The sequence below is a fragment of the Nicotiana attenuata genome, chromosome 11 (genome assembly GCF_001879085.1).
Source record: "Nicotiana attenuata strain UT chromosome 11, NIATTr2, whole genome shotgun sequence".
NCBI classification, from domain to species: Eukaryota; Viridiplantae; Streptophyta; class Magnoliopsida; order Solanales; family Solanaceae; genus Nicotiana; species Nicotiana attenuata.
In genome coordinates, this window is record NC_031999.1 from 50941672 (window position 1) to 50964156 (window position 22485).

The 22485-nt window shown below is 36.0% G+C and overlaps 2 protein-coding genes and 1 non-coding gene across 5 annotated transcripts; 2 read left to right on the plus strand and 1 right to left on the minus strand.

Annotated features, from left to right (window-relative positions):
* Nucleotides 3110-11242, plus strand: LOC109234513 (signal recognition particle receptor subunit alpha-like). 3 transcript variants are annotated; one of them, XM_019400537.1, is made up of 11 exons: nucleotides 3110-3313; nucleotides 5435-5527; nucleotides 6831-7809; nucleotides 8381-8465; nucleotides 8618-8713; nucleotides 9802-9954; nucleotides 10038-10145; nucleotides 10248-10367; nucleotides 10547-10672; nucleotides 10762-10845; nucleotides 10971-11096. In XM_019400537.1, the coding sequence occupies exons 3-11, from the start codon at nucleotides 6851-6853 to the stop codon at nucleotides 11094-11096; spliced, it is 1857 nt and encodes a 618-aa protein (XP_019256082.1). In that variant the 5' UTR covers nucleotides 3110-3313; nucleotides 5435-5527; nucleotides 6831-6850. The 3 variants fall into 3 exon arrangements, with proteins under 3 accessions (XP_019256082.1, XP_019256081.1, XP_019256083.1); XM_019400536.1 differs by lacking the exon at nucleotides 5435-5527; XM_019400538.1 differs by lacking the exons at nucleotides 3110-3313; nucleotides 5435-5527 and having other exon boundaries at nucleotides 6851-7809; nucleotides 10971-11242.
* On the plus strand, nucleotides 15063-15135 carry TRNAE-CUC. The gene has a single exon. It is a non-coding gene; the product is annotated as a tRNA-Glu (tRNA).
* Nucleotides 15757-19665, minus strand: LOC109234514 (probable purine permease 5). Its single transcript, XM_019400539.1, has 2 exons — nucleotides 19448-19665; nucleotides 15757-17019 (listed from the first exon to the last, which is right to left on the minus strand). The coding sequence occupies exons 1-2, from the start codon at nucleotides 19476-19478 to the stop codon at nucleotides 15944-15946; spliced, it is 1107 nt and encodes a 368-aa protein (XP_019256084.1). The 5' UTR covers nucleotides 19479-19665; the 3' UTR covers nucleotides 15757-15943.

The following is a 22485-nucleotide window of genomic DNA, read 5'->3' on the forward strand; positions in this document are numbered from 1 at the left end:
TGAGAATATTTATATTTTATATGTTGTCTTTAAGTATTTTGTTATTTTGTAAACATACGTTGAATATTGATACTTGTTTCTTAGTTCGACTGTTATGATATATTGACTTGAAGTTGTGGTAGGAACCCATACACTTCAATTCCTAGATCTGCCTCTGAAACCACGCAAAACAGGCCTGAAGATTCAGAGAACTGTATTGACCGCGGTTCCACCGCGACCGCGGTAGAACCGCGGTGGAAGATAGCTGCGGATAAAATGAGATTCAGAGAAGGCATTTGGCCGCGGTTTGACCGCGACCGCGGCAGAACCGCGGCGAAAGCAGAAAACTTCAGGGACTAAAGTGTAAAACACGGGATTTTTAGACCTAAACCCTATTTTAAATACGAGACTTCGCCCAAGAGAGGCATGTATTGAATTTTAGGGTATCTTGGCAAGGAAAAACAATTGTGAGAGATCACCCAAAACATCTTTCTTCTTTTCTTTGATTTTTATTGCTAGTTATGATGAATTCTATCTTAGTTTGTTTTCCCATAGCCATGAGTAGCTAAATCCTTTGTCTAAGGCTTTGATGGAACCTATTGGGGGATGAACATCTTGTTTATGTGAATACAAATTGCTAGTTTCAATCTCCATTTGTTCAACTTTGTGCTTGTTGTAGTTAATTGACAGGATCCTCAATTAGCTGTGCCTATTTAGTGTGCATAACTTGGAAAAGGGTGCATATTTAGGTTATTGTTGAACAACACTACTCCCAAAGTATAAGAGGAATCTATAATTGCAGGTTTAAAGGTGAGATTAGGGATAACGAAGCCTTGGGTGTAATCTAAAGTGAATTGTGCGAAATAAAGTAAGCTAGTGTATCTCGGGAGAGTGCAATTAGTATATTACTGTAATTACTCGGGAGAGATTTACGGTAAGATGAGCGTTCATGATTGATAGAGATGTGTTGGTAAATTTGTATGAGCATAAACAGAAGGGACTCCTTCAATAGGGGAAATCATTGCCTTAACTTCTTCTCATTATTGTTTACAACCTTAGCATTTTAATTTACAGCTGTTTAATTTACTTGCAATCGTAGTTAGTAAAGCGACCTTCAACTATGATTCAAACATCTGGGAAACTGGTTCTGAAGAGTTTAGTGGGTCTAAAGATAGTGATTGATAGGTTAACTCTCTGTGGTTCGACCCTGGGCGTAATACTCGGGTTATATTTGCAACGTCCGCAGAGTCCTTTTTAGAGGGCATAGTTGGGCGTGATCAATATCCTTCAACATAATATTTCTTTAAATAAATTTTGTCTAAAAACGTCAATACACATTTAAACAAAATTAATTTAAAAAGTTTAATTGAAATAAACACATAGAAGCCCTTTGACCTTGACCATTAAAAAGTGACCTCATATTAAATACTTTAATAGGTACATGAATGTGATTAAATGGAAATTCTATTAAATGATAAATTATAACTACACGTTTATTGAAAAAATTTCACGTCTTAGCTTTAACTTTTGCTCCTTTATCTTCCACCCTTTGTAATCCTTTCTGTCACTTTATAAAATGTATAAGTTTAGATCACTTCATTATCCATTAGTTATATCAGTTTTCTCATAAAAACCAAAATCATACTATATTATAAGTGGGAAGCTTCAAAGTTAAAATTAAATTATCGAAATGTCAATCAAAAGCTGATAGACCATTTTACCCTTAACTTGAATTATATTTCAATATGTATATATATTTGTGGCAGCGCATAATGGGAGCTTAGTGCACCAGACTGTCCTTTTATATATCTTTGTTACAGAACAAAAAACTTACATGTCAATTATATATATACTATTGCTTGGACTTTCACCCATTACTGCAGTTACTTTAATTACTTTCATCATCTAAACCGTTGGAGTGTCTTTCATTTGAATTTCCAACAGTTATGCAAATCAGTGTGCGTAAGTATTCTCTCATCTTGAATTATTTTTAAAAGCATAAGTTGAACCAAATTCAATAATTCATCTGATTCCATCTCCAACAGACAAAACGTATCTACACCTATTTTTTAGTGTGTTTATTTACTCATTCTGCCAAAAGAAACAGAAGCAATGTTAGGAGTTTGACCTTTTATGGTATATGAGGACCACCTATTTACTACTAGACGATGGTAGAATAGTAAGTACTCATCTATTCTTAATCAAAGATCTGGATTTAAAGACTAAGAATGAAGTCCTCTTTGATAAGCAACTCTTAAAGTAAAATTTTATGGTGCAAATCCGAATTAATTAGTGAAACATCGGATAGGAAATATAAAAGAAGGTCTCATTACATATACAAATAAATTCCTTCTCATTAGCTTTTTGTTACTTTTATTATAAATCATTTTCTGTTAAATCCCAGTGAATAGTAAATCACGTTTTGCTTTAGAATCATAATTTTTTTTTTTCTTTAGTTGATTATGTATTTCCCTAACATCTACTTATTCTTTCCCAATGAATATTTCATTTAACATATACTCATTTATTTTCCGTTTCTCTTATTTGTTCATTTTTGGAAAGGTGAAACTTCAACAATAAATTGATGATAGTATGGTGACAGTACAAGAGATTTTACCTAATGTTAAGAATCACACACAAACTGTATGCCTTTATTTTAATATATTTACATTTTAAAATATTTTTTCCTAAAGGTTTTTGATATTGAAATAGGTTTTCCTTTCTCTTATAAGAGTTCTTTTAAAATATATGTACTAATTGGTATGAGATACACGTGCAACGCACGTGTTCGAAAACTAGTTAGTTTCAATAGGAGTATCCGAATACGTTTGAAAGTTAGAGATTTTGAGTGTTAATTACCTGTTATAGCTTGTAGTCGTTTCCATAATTTCAAGGCCCAACAATTTTTTTTACTATATTTTTTTTAAACTTAATATATAAAATATATTTTTTAATATATAAACTTATCCGGTACGGTTCCGATTTATTTTTATAAAATTTAGACCTATTCTAATTATTCGATATGGTTTTAAATTTATATAAAAACATATAATTTTATTAAAATAACTTAATAATTTTGTTTTTCATCCTAATAATCAGTTTACTTTCTTCCTTACAACGAACGGGATTAAGATTTAAGATTAGACGAAAAGACCTATTTTTGATTTTCCGTGAAAACCCCTAAATATATACTCCAAAATTTGCATTTTTTTCTGTTTCTTTTTTCATTTTTTTTTCTCTTTTCGTCTTCCGTTTTCATTTTTTCTCTTTTGTTTTCCGTTTTCAAAGTCCTTTCGTCGCCTTTTCCTTCTCAGATTACAGAGGAATTAGACAGGTACGAGGAAATAACTTATTTCTTCTATTTGTGGTTTTAGATTTTAATTTTCTTCTTTTTCAATTTTAATTTCCGGAATTTTCCTTTTTTGAATTGGTTTTTGTGATTTTGTTTGCAATTTTGTGTACTTCGTGTGTTCGATCTGTTAATCCTGTTGCGTGAGAGGTGTTTGATTAGATTTTTATGGTGTGATCTGAACTGGGTTATTGAGGAAATTAAAACTGGAAAATTGGTTTTATTACTTTAATTGTGTAACGGGTTTGGTAGATGTATTGGTTTTCTAATGGGAAGATTTCGATTTCATTGGTTAATTTGTAGTTTGATTGCATAAATCGTGAAAACAGTTTGGTAGGTTATTTGGGTTTTGCTATATAAAGATGAAAGAGTGAGAGTGACAATAATACATGAAAAGCTAGAAGAGAAGTTCAACAAACAGTCGCCTACACTAGCAAAAATAACTTAAGAGGCTAACCAATTAGAACTAATAATCTAAAACCAATACAATGTCGGAGACAAACTTGTTATATTAATATGTTTAGAAGTTTCATACAAGACACTAGTATTTTCAACTCTATATACTGTTTTTAGATCATTGTTCTTGCTCAATGTCTATGTTTTCTTCAAGTTTTCTTATATTGCATTTACATTAGACCCGTTGTAAGTAGAGTGTCATGAGAAGTGAAGAATTAGATACCAAAATCAAAATTACAAAATAAAATGGTTGTCTTGTTTCAATATGATCTAGATGTACATGGGGATATGTCCTCTTAATTTTATTCTTCCAAATTTGAATGACTCCATCTCTTATTCAAGTGATTTATCTTCTTTTCACTTTTTAATAAACCATTAGGACGGATATAAAAAATAAATCATGGTATGCATTGCACTAGTTACACTTACACATTTACGAATCTAAAAAAGAATGATAATAAGAATGAGACTTTAATAGATGCTAATTAACTAAAGCATTAACATAACATGGTTTAGATTTTGCTATTTAATGATAGAAAGAATTGCAAAACTAAAGCACAATTATACCATTTTTGGCGACTTCGCTGTCTTCGTCACTGGTTTCTCATGCTTTATTCTTTAATTCCAAGATTTGGAAGGAAAGATCCATCTGTTTTAAAGCAACTTACTTTAGATCATCATACAAGCACGACACGTTGTATTATTTAAAACAAGTTTTAGTTCTTTTGCTATTTGTTTGTCCAAAGCTTGTCAATCCAGCACTCATACAGGCTTGTAAATAGTCGCGATTGTCCCTTTTCGGCATATTCTTATGTTGCAACTTATGCCCATATTTAAGTATGTTTTGTGAGTAGTTTCCCATATGTTATTAGGTTATTTCGACTCCCTAGTTTCTCGTACATTTTGCCATTTAGACTACCTAGTTTCTCGTATGTGATTGTGGCGTTTAGAACCGTCGAGATTTTTTGATACAACTGGAACAACTCCAGTTCATGCGAGTTTCTAGGACTCTCCCACCTTGGACATTCTTTTAACATTTCTCTCCAATGTCTTAATTTCTCTCTTAATTGAATCAGTATGCCTTGCATCATAATTGAGTTTATGATATAAGATTAAAAACTGCAGCCATATTTTCTTTTGGATCAAGCTATGTTTCATTCTTAATGGTACAAGTTAAGGTCAAGGACGGAACAAGGTTTAATGCAAAAGAAAGTAGGGTTGCATTTTATGATTTTATCATAAACTCGTGCAAGCTACACTGATTCAATTAAGAGAAAAAATAAGATGCCTGAGAGAGATATGTCAGGAGTCCTTGGAACCCGTATGATGTGGAGTTGTTCCACTTATGTCAGAAAATTTGGATGGTCTATGGGTGCTAGAATCATGTACATGAATCTAGCAAGCTAAGCAATCTGGACGTCAACATATATGGGAAACTAAGCCGTCGAAACAGCCTAACATATGGTAAACTAGGAAGGAAAACATACAGGAAAATGATCATAAGTCACAACAGTTAATCATACTGAAAATGAAAATGTGACAGTCAGGATCGGTTATAAGGTTATAATGAGTACTAGATTGGCAAGCTTTAGACAAATGAATAGCAGATGATTTAAAACTTGTTTTATGTGTTGTTGCACGCTTGTATAGTATCCAAACCAAGTTGCCTCTGAGACCGATGGCTTGGAATTAAGGATTAAGTATGGGGAGCTGGTGGTGAAGAAATCGAAGTCGCCAAAAATGGTATAATCATATTCAATTTTGCAATCTTTTCTTATTATTGAATAGCAGACTTTAAATTATGTTATGCTCATGCCTTAGTTAATCAGATACCATATATGTTTTTTTCCATATTCCGCCCTAATGGTCTATTACGGAAAGTGGATAAAACAATAGTAATCTTTCTTCCCAACGAGCCCTTTTTCTTATTTGGAAGATGGGCATTGCGTTCGGTTCGAAAGGCATGATTTTCAGTATGTCTCCATATAGGGTCCCACTAGTCCGGCTAGCTAGTGAGTGGTTCTTTCGGGCGGGACTTAATTTATTCTCCCATCTATACTTTTTTGTATCTATTTTATTTGGATTAGATTTGTAGTGCCAATCCAACACAAGTCTTTTTTTTAAAAATATTTTTTATTGTTGTCAATTGAAATTTCTTTTGTTATAGGATATGAAGTCATTAATTTTTGGAAGAATGAAATTAAGAAGATATATCTATTATGTACATATGATCAGAATAGTTACCAAGGCAATTATCCTATCAATACTAGCTTCATAATTTGATTCAACTTTGGTATCTAATTCTTCCATAGGGAACTTTCAAACAATTTCCATCATTTGCATGGGACTCCAGTTGCAACTGGCATACTCTGAATATAAAAAGATTTGAAAAATAAATAAGAAATAGTTAAGTGCGAATATGGACCTAAAAACAGTATATAGAATCGTAAATGCCAGTGTCTTGTATTTAACTTCTAAACATATCAAGTTTCTCTCGTCATTATATTGGTTTAAATTAACAAACTAGTTAGCCTTTGTAGGTATTTTTGGTGGGGAGCTGATTGCTTGTTGAACTTCTCTTCTAGCTTCTCATGTAGTATTGTCACTCTCAATGAATCTAAATCTTCTCAACTTGTGGTAAAGAGTAAAATGGTATGCAAGATAGGATGTCGCTACTTAACCAGGGATCCAACCTAACTACACATGCCGAAAAAGAAAGAAAGGTGCATGAAGCAATTAGCTAAAAACAAGTATAAGAACTTGACCAACTAATTAACAATCAAATACAAGACTCAATCCAACTAAGTAGGGTCAATAAAGAAAGTCTATCACATAAGGTTCATTTTTCATGTTGATTATCGTTTTCTTCTATACTGTTTGCACAAAGATCATGAATATCAAGCCCAATTGTTGAGGACACAATACAAGTCAACTCTGTTTGTCTCATTTTCTGAATTTTTGTTTTTATTTTTGCTTTCTCTGAAGTTTTTTTCCTCCCTTAAATTCTGAAGATTTTTTTCTTTCGGTGTCAAACTTTTGGTTGCAGGATTGAATTTGAGTTCGGAGATGTTAGAGCAGTTACTGATATTCACTAGAGGGGGTTTGATCCTCTGGACATGTGAAGAGCTTGGAAATGCTCTTAGAGGCTCCCCAATTGACACATTGATTCGTTCGTGTCTTTTGGAGGAACGTTCAGGTGCTGCATCATACAATTATGATGTTCCCGGAGCTGCATACACTCTTAGATGGACTTTCCACAATGAACTCGGGCTTGTTTTTGTTGCTGTGTATCAGCGGATTCTCCATCTTTTGTATGTGGATGAGTTGCTTGCTATGGTTAAACGTGAATTCTCTGAGATTTATGATACCAAAAAGACTGTATACAATGAATTTGATGATATTTTCCAGCAGCTGCGGAAAGAGGCTGAGGCTCGTGCTGAGGATATCAAGAAATCCAAGCAGGTGGCAAAGCCTGTCAACAATAATCTTGGTAAGAAGCAAGGGCAGGTGCAAAAGGGTGGTACCGATGGAGGCAACAATAAAAAGGGTGGTAGTGACTCAGGAAAGGATGGTGGAGATGGCGATAAAGTGAAAGGGGATGTTAAGGAGAATGGGCATTCTAACGGAAGTATTGTAAATGGAGTAGTGCAGGTTAACGGTAAAGAGAACAGGAATTCCGCTGCCGGGGCTTTTGATGTAAATAAGCTACAGAAGCTCAGGGCTAAAGGTGGAAAGAAAGCAGATAGTGTTGTAAACAAAGATTCCAAGGCAGAGCCTGCAAAAAAGACAAAGAAGAATAGAGTTTGGGATGATTCACCTTCTGAACCTAAATTAGATTTCACAAATCCTGTGAGTGAGAATGGGAATGAGATTGTGGCAGTTGTGGCCGCAGAACAAGGTGATAGTATGATGGACAAAGAGGATATATTAAGTAGTGATAGTGAGACCGAGGATGATGAAGAACCGGGGAAAGACAACAAGGTTGAAGCAAAGAAGAAAGGCTGGTTCTCATCCATGTTCCAGAGGTAAATTCTCATCCTCCGTTGATTGCAGGACAGGTCAAGATCATTAAAGTGCTATCCAAATGCTTTGTTTTGTTTATTATTTTTGTTTTTATGAGGTTCGCATCAGTTGTTCTTCTCTTCGATGAGAAAAGTATATTCAGAGATTCTCATTTAATTGGGGAAGTTTCTAGGAAACTAAGTGTCAATATTTTTTCAGACAGGTTTAATATCACTGACTTTGACCCTTAAATTTTCTTTTGATACTGTAGGATGTGTTAAGGAGTTAAAGTTTTGATTACCCTTTAATGCCATTTCGTGGTTAGTTGGTCTGAAGGGATCCAAAAGTTTTAATTATAGATTCACATTGCTTACTTGCTTAAGACAAAAGAAGTATTCAGTTATTTACATTCTCTCTACTTTGTGAATTAAATTTGATTTGAGTCGTAAGAAGCAGAGAAATAGGGAAACACATGAATCCAGTTTCAGTTCCTAGTTTTCATTGTACTGCATTTGCTTTATCTAGAATATCCAATTTTCATTCATATGAATTTCTATCTCACCTAAATAATTAGAATTGCTTTTGTGTATCCAGTATCGCAGGTAAGGCAAACTTGGAGAAGACTGACCTGGAACCGGCTTTGAAAGCTCTTAAGGACAGGCTGATGACCAAGAATGTGGTAAGTTAAAAAAGTTATTCACCCCCCCTCCCCCCGCGTGCTCTCTCTCCCAATTGTAAAGTAAAAGAGAGATTTTCTTTAGTTGACGACCAAATTTCTCTCAGAGGCTTTCATGTTAAACTTGGTTGACCAGTTTTGTGCATATTTTACAGGCTGAGGAAATAGCTGAAAAGCTGTGTGAATCAGTTGCAGCAAGTCTGGAGGGTAAAAAACTTGCCTCATTTACAAGAATATCTTCAACAGTTCAGGTAAGCAAGTAGGAACCTCCAATAATTTTTAAAAGTGCAATGTCTTAATACTAAGCTTTAAAGGGTGGCAAATGATGTGGTGTAATCCCAAATTAACTGGAGTTGGTTATATGAGTTCTCTACATCCATTCCGTTCCATTTGGGGCCATTTCATTCCACTACTCAATAAAGACAAATTAGAAACTCCAAGATGGAGTTCTCTACATCCATTTTTTGCCGATGATATCATTTTCTCAAAAAGAATAAGTCTAGATGTGTGAATTTTCTTCAAGTAGGCATCACAATCCCGTCTAATCCTACCTCAATGTCATTCTTCTTTTGCTGGCTAAACTAGCAGTGCAGATATTCTGTTGCACTCCTACTTATTCTAAAACTACTCGGTAGAGTGTTTCTCCAAATTCTAGCTTTTTGTTGGCTTACTTTCTAGTTTCGTTAATTAGCACGATATCGTACACAAATAGCACTTGCCATGGAACCATATCTTGTACACTACTAATTGACTCATTAATATTCAAGGTAAATGAGTATGGCTCAAGGTAGATCCGTAGTGTAAACACACGGTTACAGAAATATCCATTGTGTACATCTCCCCACACTGTTTTCATGGTTGTGACAGTTCCTTACACATTTTTTTTTTGATGAAGTAGGATAATTTCATTGAAAGGGCATCAGGAAGATGCCAAATTACAAGAACAGAAATTATGTTAGCTCCCATACAAAAGACAAAAAACATTGTAAGCTCCAGTACAAGAGTACCTATGCTAGAACCAGGGAGCTAACAAAATCCAAAAAAGTGTCAACACTATTAACAGGGACAGTTCCTTACATATTCTTTTTGGCATTTATGTATTTGATAGAAATTCCTTATTTAGCCAGCCATAAAAAGCCTTATAAGCCCAAATATCTTTGTATTTTCCTGTTCCTTGCTCCCCCTCCAACTAGGAAAAGAAAAAAAATTCAAAGAGGTCTTTAAAACCAGAATAACTGTATGCGGAAACTTGAAATATCTTTTCAGTCCATCTTTTTCCAATGTGGTCTAATCTGAACTCTGAACATATTACTATGGTGTGCTGAATTAATTGAAACAGGCAGCAATGGAGGAGGCTCTTGTCCGCATCTTGACTCCCAAGCGCTCCATTGATATTCTAAGGGATGTTCATGCTGCAAAGGAACAAGGAAAACCATATGTTGTGGTTTTTGTTGGAGTTAATGGAGTTGGAAAGTCTACCAATCTTGCTAAGGTTAACTAATATGACCTTTTGCTTTTATCTATTCAAAGTGCCTTCTTTTATTAACTAAGAGGGTTCTATCTGCCATTCTGCAGGTTGCATATTGGCTTTTGCAGCATAATATCAATGTCATGATGGCTGCTTGTGACACATTTCGATCAGGAGCAGTTGAACAGCTGCGCACTCATGCACGTAGGCTTCAGGTATGTCATGATTTGAAGTCTTTGGTTATGAAAATTCTTGATGTTTACTGGGTGGAAATGTTTTACAAGCTGATGGCTCATTTTTAATGTTCTGCTTATCAGATCCCAATATTTGAGAAGGGCTATGAGAAGGATCCTGCTATTGTTGCTAAAGAAGCAATTCAGGAGGCTAACCGAAATGGTTCCGATGTTGTTCTTGTCGATACAGCTGGTCGGATGCAGGTAGAATTGAATTTTGAAGCTTCACATCTCAAAGTTACCAACATGTCCAATGTTTCGGGGGCGCGGGGGTCCCTCTACGAGTTCTAGCTTATTTGGTGGAATTTGGTGATTGTATATGTTGTTTCCTTAACCCATTTATTTGTTAGCATTTATATACACCTACGATTCATGGTCCACAGGATAATGAACCATTGATGCGAGCATTGTCAAAGCTTATATATGTCAATAGTCCCGATCTGATCCTTTTTGTTGGAGAGGCACTTGTCGGCAATGATGCAGTTGACCAACTGTCAAAGTTTAACCAGGTTTGCTTATACATGGTTATGATACTTTATTTTCATAGTTTCTTTGTATCTGCATCTTATGCTGTACTTGCTCATGAGTTTTCTTGCAGAAATTAGGTGACCTCTCACCTTCACCAAATCCAAGGTTAATTGATGGAATTTTGCTGACCAAGTTTGACACTATCGATGACAAGGTACATGATCTCGGTTGATTCCATTGTAAATATGTTTTGATGTCTTCCTTCATTACAAATTCGTTGCACCATTCTTTTTCCTACTATACGATAATAATCTTATATTCCTTTTGTTTCGGTCATAGGTGGGTGCAGCGTTATCCATGGTTTACATATCCGGAGCCCCGGTCATGTTTGTGGGATGTGGACAGTCATATACAGATTTGAAGAAGCTGAATGTGAAGTCCATTGTCAAGACACTTCTCAAATGAGATTCCATGTCCATCTAAACCTTTGTTTGGCTTTTAAGATGTTGTCCTTTGAAAAATTGAACACTTTGTAATGTTTGCTGCAGTTTGTTTGTATCTCCCATCTGTGATCTCACTATTTCGACTTCTAAGGTGAATCAAATTGTCTATATGGAGTGTGTTATATATTAAAACAAAACTCCTTCACCCCCCCCCCCCTCCCCCCCCCTCCTCTACCTTTTTTTCTTTTTCTTTCTCTTCCCTCTGCTATTTTAATTTTCGCTGAGTGACTTTCCAAATGAAGAATTAACCCAAATAGTCGCTCACCTAACTACTTGAACTAAACATAATTGATGGATGTATTATATATGCTTAATCAATATGTAATATATGTAACTATGTATAACCATCGTATAATTTATGTATGTCAGCTAGAAAAAGTAAATAATGAATCCGTTCGGCTATTTGTGTAAAATCTCATATACTGAACTGGGTAGTGGGTTCAAACAAGGTTTTCTATATCAACTCACTCGTCTAAAACTGGGATAAGTGTACGGTTAGCCACTAATAATACATGTATTTACTTTTAAGGCACTGTTTAATAAACTTTACCTGCCCAGACGAAAACACCCTTCTGCTCATAAAGTTCAGGACCAAGTGTGCTTAACTTTTGAACTTGTAACTCTAAGTTCAAGACTTCAGGACTACATGTCCTTAACTTTTGAACTTGTAACTCTAAGTTCATGACTTCAGGACTACATGTTCTTAACTTTTGAACTTGAAACTCGAAGCTCAGGACCACATGTCCTTAATTTCTGTGCTTGTAACTCTAAGTTAAGGACTACTTGTCCTTAACTTTTGAACTTGTAAGTCTAAGTTCAGGACCTATTGTCCTTAACTTTTGAGGTTGTTAGTCTAAGTTCAGGACCAAGTGTCCTTAACTTTTGAACTTGTAGGGATGGCAATTGGGGCGGGACGGGGCGGGACGGGGCAGGGCAAACACTTAATGGGGCAGGGCAGGGGAACAGTTAAATAGGTCGGGGCAGGGCAAGACAAAACTTAGTTTCTGAAATTTTTTAATAGGGCAGGGCAGGTGGTAAGTCAGCCTTTTATCCTAAAGCTGAATGCTACTACTACTTAACATTTAGTATTCTGTAACTACTACCACACCATTCTTCTCATTTTCTTACCACAAATTACGCTTATTAAACACAATTGACTACTGTTACATGTTACTTTTACATAGTATATGATAATTATTTTTTTTGAACTCGTTAAATTTCATATCAACAACTCAACTTACCCACTAAATCTTTTTTCTTCTTTCTTTTTGGTTTTGATTTGTTATGCAATTTTCCTTACCTTTGGGATTTTAATTAACACCTCTAATGATGTGTGATTAAGGTTTTACTTCTTACATACTTTAAAATTTAATTAGATAATAGCATCATCATAAAAAAGATTAAACTATATATAATATGTATATTATTACTATTCGAATTATCACCGCTTAACTGTGTTGTTCCCTCTAGGTGTATTTTGTGACTAAGGTAGCTAGAACACTAAATTGTTTAGATATATTAAAAAAGAAGTTATACTATAGAGTATAGACAAATGGCTTACCATCTTTTTTATTTCAAACAAATACGTATAAATTTTGTTAATAAAAGCCATACTTTCTTCAACTGATACACCTCTTATTGACACATCGACTTTAAATGTTTCAATAAATATTGAAAAAGTAAAACAAAATAAGATTAAGTAACATAAAGAAAAATGAAAAATAAAGATTAAAAAAGATGAAAATAACTAAACGGGGCAGGGCGGGGCAGGTCAAAATTTTGAAAAAAGGCTAAACGGGACAGGGCAGGGCGGGTCAAAATTTTAGCGGGTCAAGGTTTGCGCTGCCCCGCCCCGCCCCGCCCTGCCCCAATTGCCATCCCTATGAACTTGTAACTCTAAGTTCAGGACCAAGTGTCCGTAACTTTTGAGCTTGTTAGTCTAAGTTCAGGACCTATTGTCCTTAACTTTTGGGCTTCTTAGCCTAAGTTCAGGACCTAATGTCCTTAACTTTTGAGCTTGTTAGTCTAAGTTCAGGACTTCAGGACCTATTGTCCTTAACTTTTGAGCTTGTTAGTCTAAGTTCAGGACTTCAGAACCTATTGTCCTTAACTTTTGAGCTTGTTAGTCTAAGTTCAGGACCTATTGTCCTTAACTTTTGAGCTTGTTAGTCTAAGTTCAGGACCTATTGTCTAGGGGTGTGCATTCGATTTATCGATTCAATTTTGACCCTTATCGATTATCGTTTTGTACATATGCTTATCGTTATCGTTTCAATAAGGTTTCGATTTTTTCGATTTCGATTTATCGATTTTTGGGGCTTATCGATTCGGTTATCGATTACACCAATAAGAAAATTTGCGGGATTCCACGGAAAGTATATCGCTATAAACACACCTAACTAATATGGACAAAAAGAAGCTAAAATAAGACGAACACCGTTTATAACACAAAATTGTGTCAACAAGCACATGCAACGAAACTAAAGTAAGGGATCAAATGTATGCCACCAACACTCCAACGGTATAAAAAAAATACATCATCACGGCTAATTTTGTTTTCCATTAATTTGAACTTCATTCCCTTGAGCTTTAAATATGATCACTCCTTAAATGTGGTAGAGGAAATAATAGGGTTATGGACTTAGGGTAAAGGAAAGGGTATTATAGAATAAGGGTTAAAAAAAATAAAAAAAATTGTCTTTTTAGTATATCTTATCGGTTTATTGATAAACCGATAACCGAAGAGGACAAAATCGAAATCGAAATCGATAACTCGATAAGGAAAATTTCGAAGTCGAAATCGAAATCGATAAATCGATAAACCGATAACAAATAATCGATTCGATTTATCGATAAACCGATTCGAATGCACACCCCTACTATTGTCCTTAACTTTTGAGCTTCTTAGCCTAAGTTCAGGACTTATTGTCCTTAACTTTTGAGCTTATTAGTCTAAGTCAGGACTTCAGGACCTATTGTCCTTAACTTTTGAACTTGTAACTATAAGTTCAGGACTTATTGTCCTTAACTTTTGAGCTTGTTAGTCTAAGTTCAGGACCAAGTGTCCTTAACTTTTGAACTTGTAACTCTAAGTTCAGGACCAAGTGTCCTTAACTTTTGAACTTGTAACTCTAAGTTCAGGACCAAGTATCCTTAACTTTTGAACTTATAACTGTAAGTTCAGGATCCATAAATGTATGTTAAAGTCCTTTCTCTGTGTTTACGTGCTAAGTGGGAAGTCTTTTAAGAACTTTGGTATGGGTTGGTCCCTCCTCTACAAGTGTAGCTGCAGCTTTTATCAATAAAATAATCTCATCCAGCTAATGAACTCCTACTGTATATATGCACCACAACTTTGGGTTACCATTGTCCCACAAGTTTATCTAATTAACTTTTTTTTAATTGATTAGTATTTAATTACTGAACATTCTTACTTTTCATGATTATGTAAATTATTATGTCAACATCTTTCAAAGGTTTCAAAAACGTTGAGTCCACGGCAGTCCCACCGGAAAATCCTTCCATCTCACAACAGTTCTTCTCCCTAACACATGAAAGAGATAGAAGAAAGGGTAACACAATTTTTTCATATTAATTTTAATAGACTAGTGGCTACTATTGCTAAGCATTAAAAATGCTGGATAAAAAGTAAATACTACTTTAAAAAGTGGCTACCCCACACAATTTTTACTCTAAAATTCTTGATATCTTTTTCTAACTGAACATATTGTTTTATTAAGCTAATAAGCTGGTAAATTGATCTTTAGACTTAAAAGTAACGGTTCTTAAATGAAATTCATGTAGGGAATTGTTCCTGAAAAGAATTTTTTCAACTAGAAAAATAGCTGGATGTACTAGATAAATAAGTATTTGAGTTATCTTTACATTTTTTATTATAATATATTTACAGTGTAAACGTTAACAACAATCCGTTGTAGTCTAGGTGGTTAGGATACTCGGCTCTCACCCGAGAGACCCGGGTTCAAGTCCCGGCAACGGAATTTCCTTTTTCTTTTCCCTTGCGCATAATATGCGATGAGAAAGTGCACACCTTATTGGACCTTGGTTCAAATAATGATTTATCTCATGTGTTCAACCTTTTTTTTTTTTAATAACAATGCTGATGCAACTTGCATGTACTTTAACTATTCGACTAACTACCGCTACCTCACCAACACAGGTATCTATCTGATCACTCTGTTCACCGAGGCTTGGTTCAAATACTGAATTATCAACGTGCATATTCAACTTTTTTATATACAATGCTGATGCAACTTGCATATACCTCGACTATTCGACTAACTTCCGCTACCTCACCAACACAGGTATCTGATCTCTCCGTCCACCGAGGCTTGGTTCAAATAATGATTTATCTCATATGTTCAACCTTTTTTTAAAATACAATGCTGATACAACTTGCATGTACCTCGACTATTCGACTAACTTCCGCTACCTCACCGTATCCGATCACTCCGTCCACCAAGGCTTGTCACATCTGCTCAACTTCTAACGCTCAAAAAATTAAATAGGAAAAGCCTTCCTATTATTATTTTCTCATAACTAGCATTTTCAGCCAATGAAATGATAAGAGAGAACTTAAACATTTTACTACAGATTCCACAAGAAAGTAAATACATTACTATATAGTTTCAACTTCATTACTTTTCCCTGCAATTGCAGTAATAGTTGTTCTATTCAACTAAGCAGCAAATATGTATAATTTAGCCAGTAAAACATATACATACACTTTGTGATATCCAACCTTATCAATGGTGAGAAGGATGAAATAACGTGAAAAAAACACGAAAACTAAGAAATAGTTTGCGGGGCATCCTTTTTCGCAGGGCTATAGCTGCCGTAAATATAAGAGCCAAATCCCCAGAATGTAATAATCAAAGACAGAATCTTGAAACCACTCATAGGATCATGCAACAATATAACAGCTGCAATGCTCGTAACTGGTACTCTTACCGCGTTAAGGACACCGGCCAAAACAGTAGAGGAGAGGAAAACAACTGCAGTGGCTCCCAAGACACCCAACTGAAAAGTTATTATTCCCCAAACAATAACCGAGTAATATGCGTTGGCCCCACCATCGAATGTAGTTGCCTCAGATTTCATTCCATGGAAACCGTTACTTATAACAAGTCCAATTGTTGTAAATATAAAGGCGAAGAGGGAAACCATGAGTTGCTGCTCCAGAACAACAAGAAACGATCTTTTACCAAGTAATTTCACGAAAACCAACTCTGACAAGGCAAAAATTAGACCATGGAGTGCAGATCCTAGTATATCCCACACAAAACCTATGATGTATTGATGGTCGGTGATATATCCATACCTGTCTGAACTAGAATCAAGAGCAATGATCGTCATGGCAGCAGTAATGATCACAATAGAATTTATAATTGATAGATTCATAGTGTTTTTCACGAGGAGATATCCAAACAGTGCAGAAAAAACCAGTGAAGTCGAGGCCAAAAGAGCAGCAGTTGATGCTGGGAGGTAAGCATAAGCATATGCATACATGAGGTTATCAGCAGCACTCAAGAATCCCAATACAACATAAGATAAAGTTAGTTTTAAGTCAAGTGGCGTCGGGAATACTTTAAGAAAGAAGTACGAAGGAATTAGGACTATTGCGATGAGAGGCCATCCTGCAACTGAAACCCATGAAATTATCCACTTACTCTTCCCACCATTTGCAAAATATATACGGGACAAGAGGCTAGAAGCAGGGAACGCAACAAGCATCCCCATGCTACCTAGAAACAAAAGAATCCAGTGTGAAATTGGTTTGCTGTAATACATTTCACACGCCATTGTCCAATAGGCTGACATTATTTGCCGTAATGACTTTGGTGGTGCCTCATCCATTATTTCCTCTACAAGAAGCCAACCATCATAGAGAAATATCAATACTCAAAGATGGCACGAGGAAAGACATTTGATTAGAAGATTGAATGAGAAAATGAACACAAGTAGCATTCAGTATAAAGAGAAACAGAAACATGGAGTACAGCAACTATAGGATCACACAACGCTAACAAAAGGTGCAGTAAACAAGCTTGAACCTTCAAGCACCTTAGGTTTTTTTGATAACCGTGGTGTTCAGGCCAGCTTGCGCGCACCTCGACTAATTCCAAGGGATACCTGCTACCTCCCACCAACAACAGGTACCAAGTAACTCTATCCACCAAGGCTTGAATAGATGAGAAGAAACCACCTAGTGTTTTTTGTCTCCGCTGAAATTTGAACTTGAAACCTCATGGTTCTCACCCACTTCATTGACCACTAGGCCTCACCATTGGGGTCAAGCACCTTAGTTCTGAACTTCTTTTGTTTCTTTGGAAAGTGTATAGTTAGCTTATGACCAATGCGTAATCGCTATTTCTACTGGTGGTCTTCTCTGAAGTGAGGATTTACAAGTAAATAACCACTTAACAATTAAGGATTTGAAATAAATAAATAGAAGATCAATTAAAGACAAATGTAGTCAACATCATATAGCAATCAGCAATCTCGAGACTCGAGCTAAAACTAAAATAAGGTGCCTAACCAGTAACCACTGCCAGAATATGAAACTCAATATGTGCTCTTAGTGTATCCTTATATAGGTAGCTCAGACTTTGAGATTCAGAGTTATGTGTACATTGTCACAAGTTGTAGACGTTTGAAACTTTCTACCAGGAAACACAATGCGCAGAATAAAGAGAAGGTCCTCAAACGGGCATCACATTTGCGCCTTCAAACTACGACTAGTGGTAATTGTTTGAAGTTGCACAGTTTACCAACTATTAACCAATGTGATGCATCAATCATTCAAGGTAGTGCTACCTTGCAGACCTAAGGAGCACTTTCTATTCCCCTTATAAATAAAAGGAAAAATAAGCAAAAACCAAATGGTTGGATTGCACATAAAATACTCTAGTATTAATGACATGGCATTTTGACGATTCAAGATTAACTAGATCAGAGAGGAAAAAGATACACAACAGTCTTAAGGCTGTTAACTTGACTTTAGTTTCTACAGAATGTCAAGTAACCACATTTGAGCTCTGCAGCTTCCCGTTTCTACACCCATAGAATCACTATCTTCCACAATGGCGGAGCCACATAGCTTCAAGGGGTTCGCCTGAAAATTATACTGTTTAGATAGGAAAAAATTATTTTTTATGTAGATATGTTATGTATTGAATCCCCTTGACTTTTTCGTGCATTTAATTTTTAAAATTTTGACACCCCTTAATAAAAATCCTGGCTCCGCTACTGATCTTCCTTTTCTTTTACCTTTTTTTTCTTGCTATCTTCCTTTTCCAATTTGCATATTACCCATAAAGTCCATATCCTCCTTTTCCAATTTGCATATTAATCCATAAAGTCCATATCTTCCTTGTCCAATTTGCATATTAACTCATTCATTCCATATTTTCCTGTTTCCAATTTACATAGGGACAAATTATACAAGCACACAATGGGTGCAAACCTTGGAGACCAAGGTTCAAGTCCCAGCATAGACAAGAATCACTAAGTGATTTCTTCCTATCTATCTAAGCCTTGGTGGGCAGAGTTACCGTGCGGAAGATAGCAAGTACTGGCGCAAGCTAGCCCAGGCACCACTGTTATAAAAATAATACGTTATATATTACACAAAATAGTTTAGGTACACACATTTTTCAGTGCGATCGATGTCTAGCCCTGCCATATCAAATTCCCAAGATACTAGTTAAGGAGGACAAATCAAAGGCCTAAGACAGCAGAATTAGATTCCAATCTTCCATAAGTTAAAAGACAATTTAGCAAAGCATCTCCACTGTTCTATGTTGTCTCTGCAAAATCAAATGCTAGAGTTTCCAATCGTATCAGCCGCTTATCCATTCCAAGTTCCAGAAAAAAAAGAACATTGAGAAAACATCAATCATTTCCCAAGTTTACAATTCTTTTTAAAATCAAACAGATAACCATAAATTGCCAGAGATAAACTCGGTGTAACCCCACCAGTAGGGTCCGGGGAGTATAGTGTGTACGCAGACCTTACCCTATCTCGAGAAGTTAGAGAGGCTTTACACCCTCGGCTCAAGAACACATCAGGTGCAAAAACCAAAAACCTAAAATTCAACTATCACAATGCGCAAGAACAAAAACCCACAATTAAACTACCATAGGTTCAACAAATCAAGTGCTACAACTCCAAACCTTGAATTTATATTTTCAAGAACCATTAAAAAATTAGTTCTTTTTTTCATACAAATCAAACATACCCCAAAAAAAAGACAGGAAAATAAATGGAAATTGAGATAAAATGGAACTGACCCCGAACTGAAACAAGCAAAGATTGCTGCATCAATCCAAAATTTAGGGGATTAGTGAAGGAAGTTGAGTGGAGCTCAGCTTGAATTTACAGTTAATCCTACACTACTGTGTTTATGGTGCAAAGAACAACACGTGAATTGATGGCGGCTTTTTGTGGATTGTGTTTTTGGGTTTCCATTTTGGGATTTGATCATTGTGTAAGAAGTAGTACTAAAAAAGGAAAGATTTAGCTGAAAAGAATTGAAAAAAGAAAACGAAAAAGGGCCAAATATACCTCTATAATTTTGTTTATTATTCAATCATATCTCTGCCTTTTTTTTTTAAACTTACCGGAAAAAAAATCAGAAATAATTAGATTTATAAGTGGTAATTAAAAAATATTTACTGTTTCAAAAAGTAATCAAAATTTAGCAGTTTTTTTATGTAAAGATAAAATCTGAACAAAAACATCATTAAAAATCCGAAAAAATTCAAGCATAATATAATTGGATTCGAATTTTTTACATATGAGATTCCAGCATAATGTAGTGGCAGTGGCGGACGCACGTGGTGGCAAGCGGGTTCAACTGAACCCGCTTCACCAAAAAATAATACTGTGTATATGTATAAGTTACGATTAAAGCAGCGTAAATTTTGCATAAATATTTTATTTGAACCCGCTTGACAACTACTATTTTACGACTAAATTTATGTACTTCTAAGATTAAACCCGCTTGCACAAAATCCTGGGTCCACCACTGTATACTGGAGCTCCAACAAAAATGCTAAAAGTTTATACGCAGGAGCTCTATAATCAAACATATCATGAAGTTCCAACATAATATGCTGGAAGTTTATACACATGAGCTCCATAATCCCACATATTATGCTGGAACTTTTCGTGTTTCACCAAAATAGTGGCTATTTTCCAATGACTTTGCAAACACTAGCTATTTTTTAATTACCAGTCCAAAAACTGACTAGCTCGTGTTATTTTCACTATACTTTCCATTCACATATATCCATGCCGCCCATTAAACTATATTGATCCTTATTTTTGTTTGATCAAAAAGTATAACACCTTTTTATTAAACCAATTTAATAAAAAGATGGCGGGTAAATCCTAGTTAAGGATAATTAACTCTAGATCTAAGATAGATAATGTGAATGGAAGATGTAGTTGAACGTAAATGTTGGCAATGATTATGACTGGATGCAATAATATGTAGAAAAAACATGCATTAAATAACATTAAATGGCAATAAATATAAATAGAGGGGAAGATTCATCCAATATTGAAGAGGGTGAAGGATTCTTTCCTCTGACAATGATGAATGACACGAGTGTTAGAGAATATTGCACACTTTCTTGGATTTGATGGAAATGACAATAGAATAGTTCACAAAAAGATGAAATCTCTACCAAAAGTGCTCCTTTGTATTTTCTGAGTGCTTATCCTTTTATAAAATGTTCCCTCCCCCATCTCTCTATTTCTCTTACTATATCTCTCTCTCTGTGGGATATTCCTAGAAAAAACCCTAAAAGTACTGTAAAGAAGGGAATATTCCTTTTGAAAGTCCCAAGGCTATACTAGCCGTTATTTTCGTTCCCGCTACTCAACTTCGGCCCAGAAAAGCCACACGGCAGCTCATTCTTATTAACCACTGTTCGAACTCTACAAGACCACCTATAATGAGTTACCATCGTCATGATAGTCACTTCTTCATACCAAATTTCCTTGGTCGAATTTTAGCCCATACAGTTAGTCCTTCCGCTTATCGAGGTCGTCTTCTGATCGGCCTTGATGAGTGGACTTCACAAGCCGCAGTCTTGAGAAATTTGGATGGGGAGGTCGAGTAGTGGTAGTTGTGGCCGAGAGGGTGACGTGACGCTTTGAGAGCTGTGCTTAATGATGCTGGTTCAGAATAACGTCATAGCCTTATGTGTCATAATTACACGCATTCCCGATGCGTTGCATTGTTTCCTGTGCCCCTACCGTTTCGATCTCAGCGTGTTCGACGATTACTTTTCTCGATTCGTGTGCCGGAGTTTCCTATAAATAAAGCAGGGAACCATTTGAACGAAACTTTATACCTTTCAGTCTCTAGAACCTGCATATCTTCCTCTCTTGTTCTTTCTGAGCTTCCACCTTCTGCAACTTTCGCCATTGCTACTTCTTCACTTCCGATCCTTTCACTTTATACAATCATAAGAATGTCTAGTGCATCCTCCAATTCCGAGGGTATTCTTAGCCCGAACCCTTTGTCAGTGGCCATGCCCGCTCGTGATGAAGGGGAGGCTATTGTTATAGAGGATGATAACTTTCCCACAGTGGAGGAGATCGTTCCTCGTAACGACAGGGCCAGGTTGGATTTTTCGAAGTCACATGCGGATGAGCCCGAGCCTGTAAAGTCCGAAATGGGAGTGGCCCATCTTGCCACGCTTAGGGCCAAGTACGATATCACAGCTCACATCGACCTGATCCCAGCTGGGAACAATGTGATCCATATTCATCATCCTGGGTATTGCGCTTTTTACGCGTACCCATTTTAAGAGAGTTATTCTCTTCCTCTTCCTCCATTAACGGAGGAATTTTGCCGCTATTACAACATCTGTCCTGCCCAGCTCTCTCCCTATATTTATAAACTTTTCATTATGCTGATAAAGTACGTGGAGTTGGCCAACCGTGGAATTTCTCTTCGCCATTTGCTATATCTTTTTGCACCAAGCTTTCGTCGGGGCACGATGATACATCTTCTCCATCGTGGGTCTAAGGGACTGGTGGTAGAAATGGATGATAAGACCAATCGTAGATTTTGGGTCAACTTTTTCTACGTCAAAACCGAGCATGTGGTGGCGAACCCTAGTGGATTCCCCGAGGAGTGGAACTTCGCCCGTAAGTACTTTTGCTAACTTGTAGTTTGCTGTCTCCCTTTTGTGACTTAATTATTCTTTTGTGGTGCAGCCGAGAAGGCGCGTCCTATGTTGGTCGCTGATATTCGCGACTGGGTGGCTCAAATTTTACCCCACATGGTGGGGATCCGTGAGTGGTCATTGTT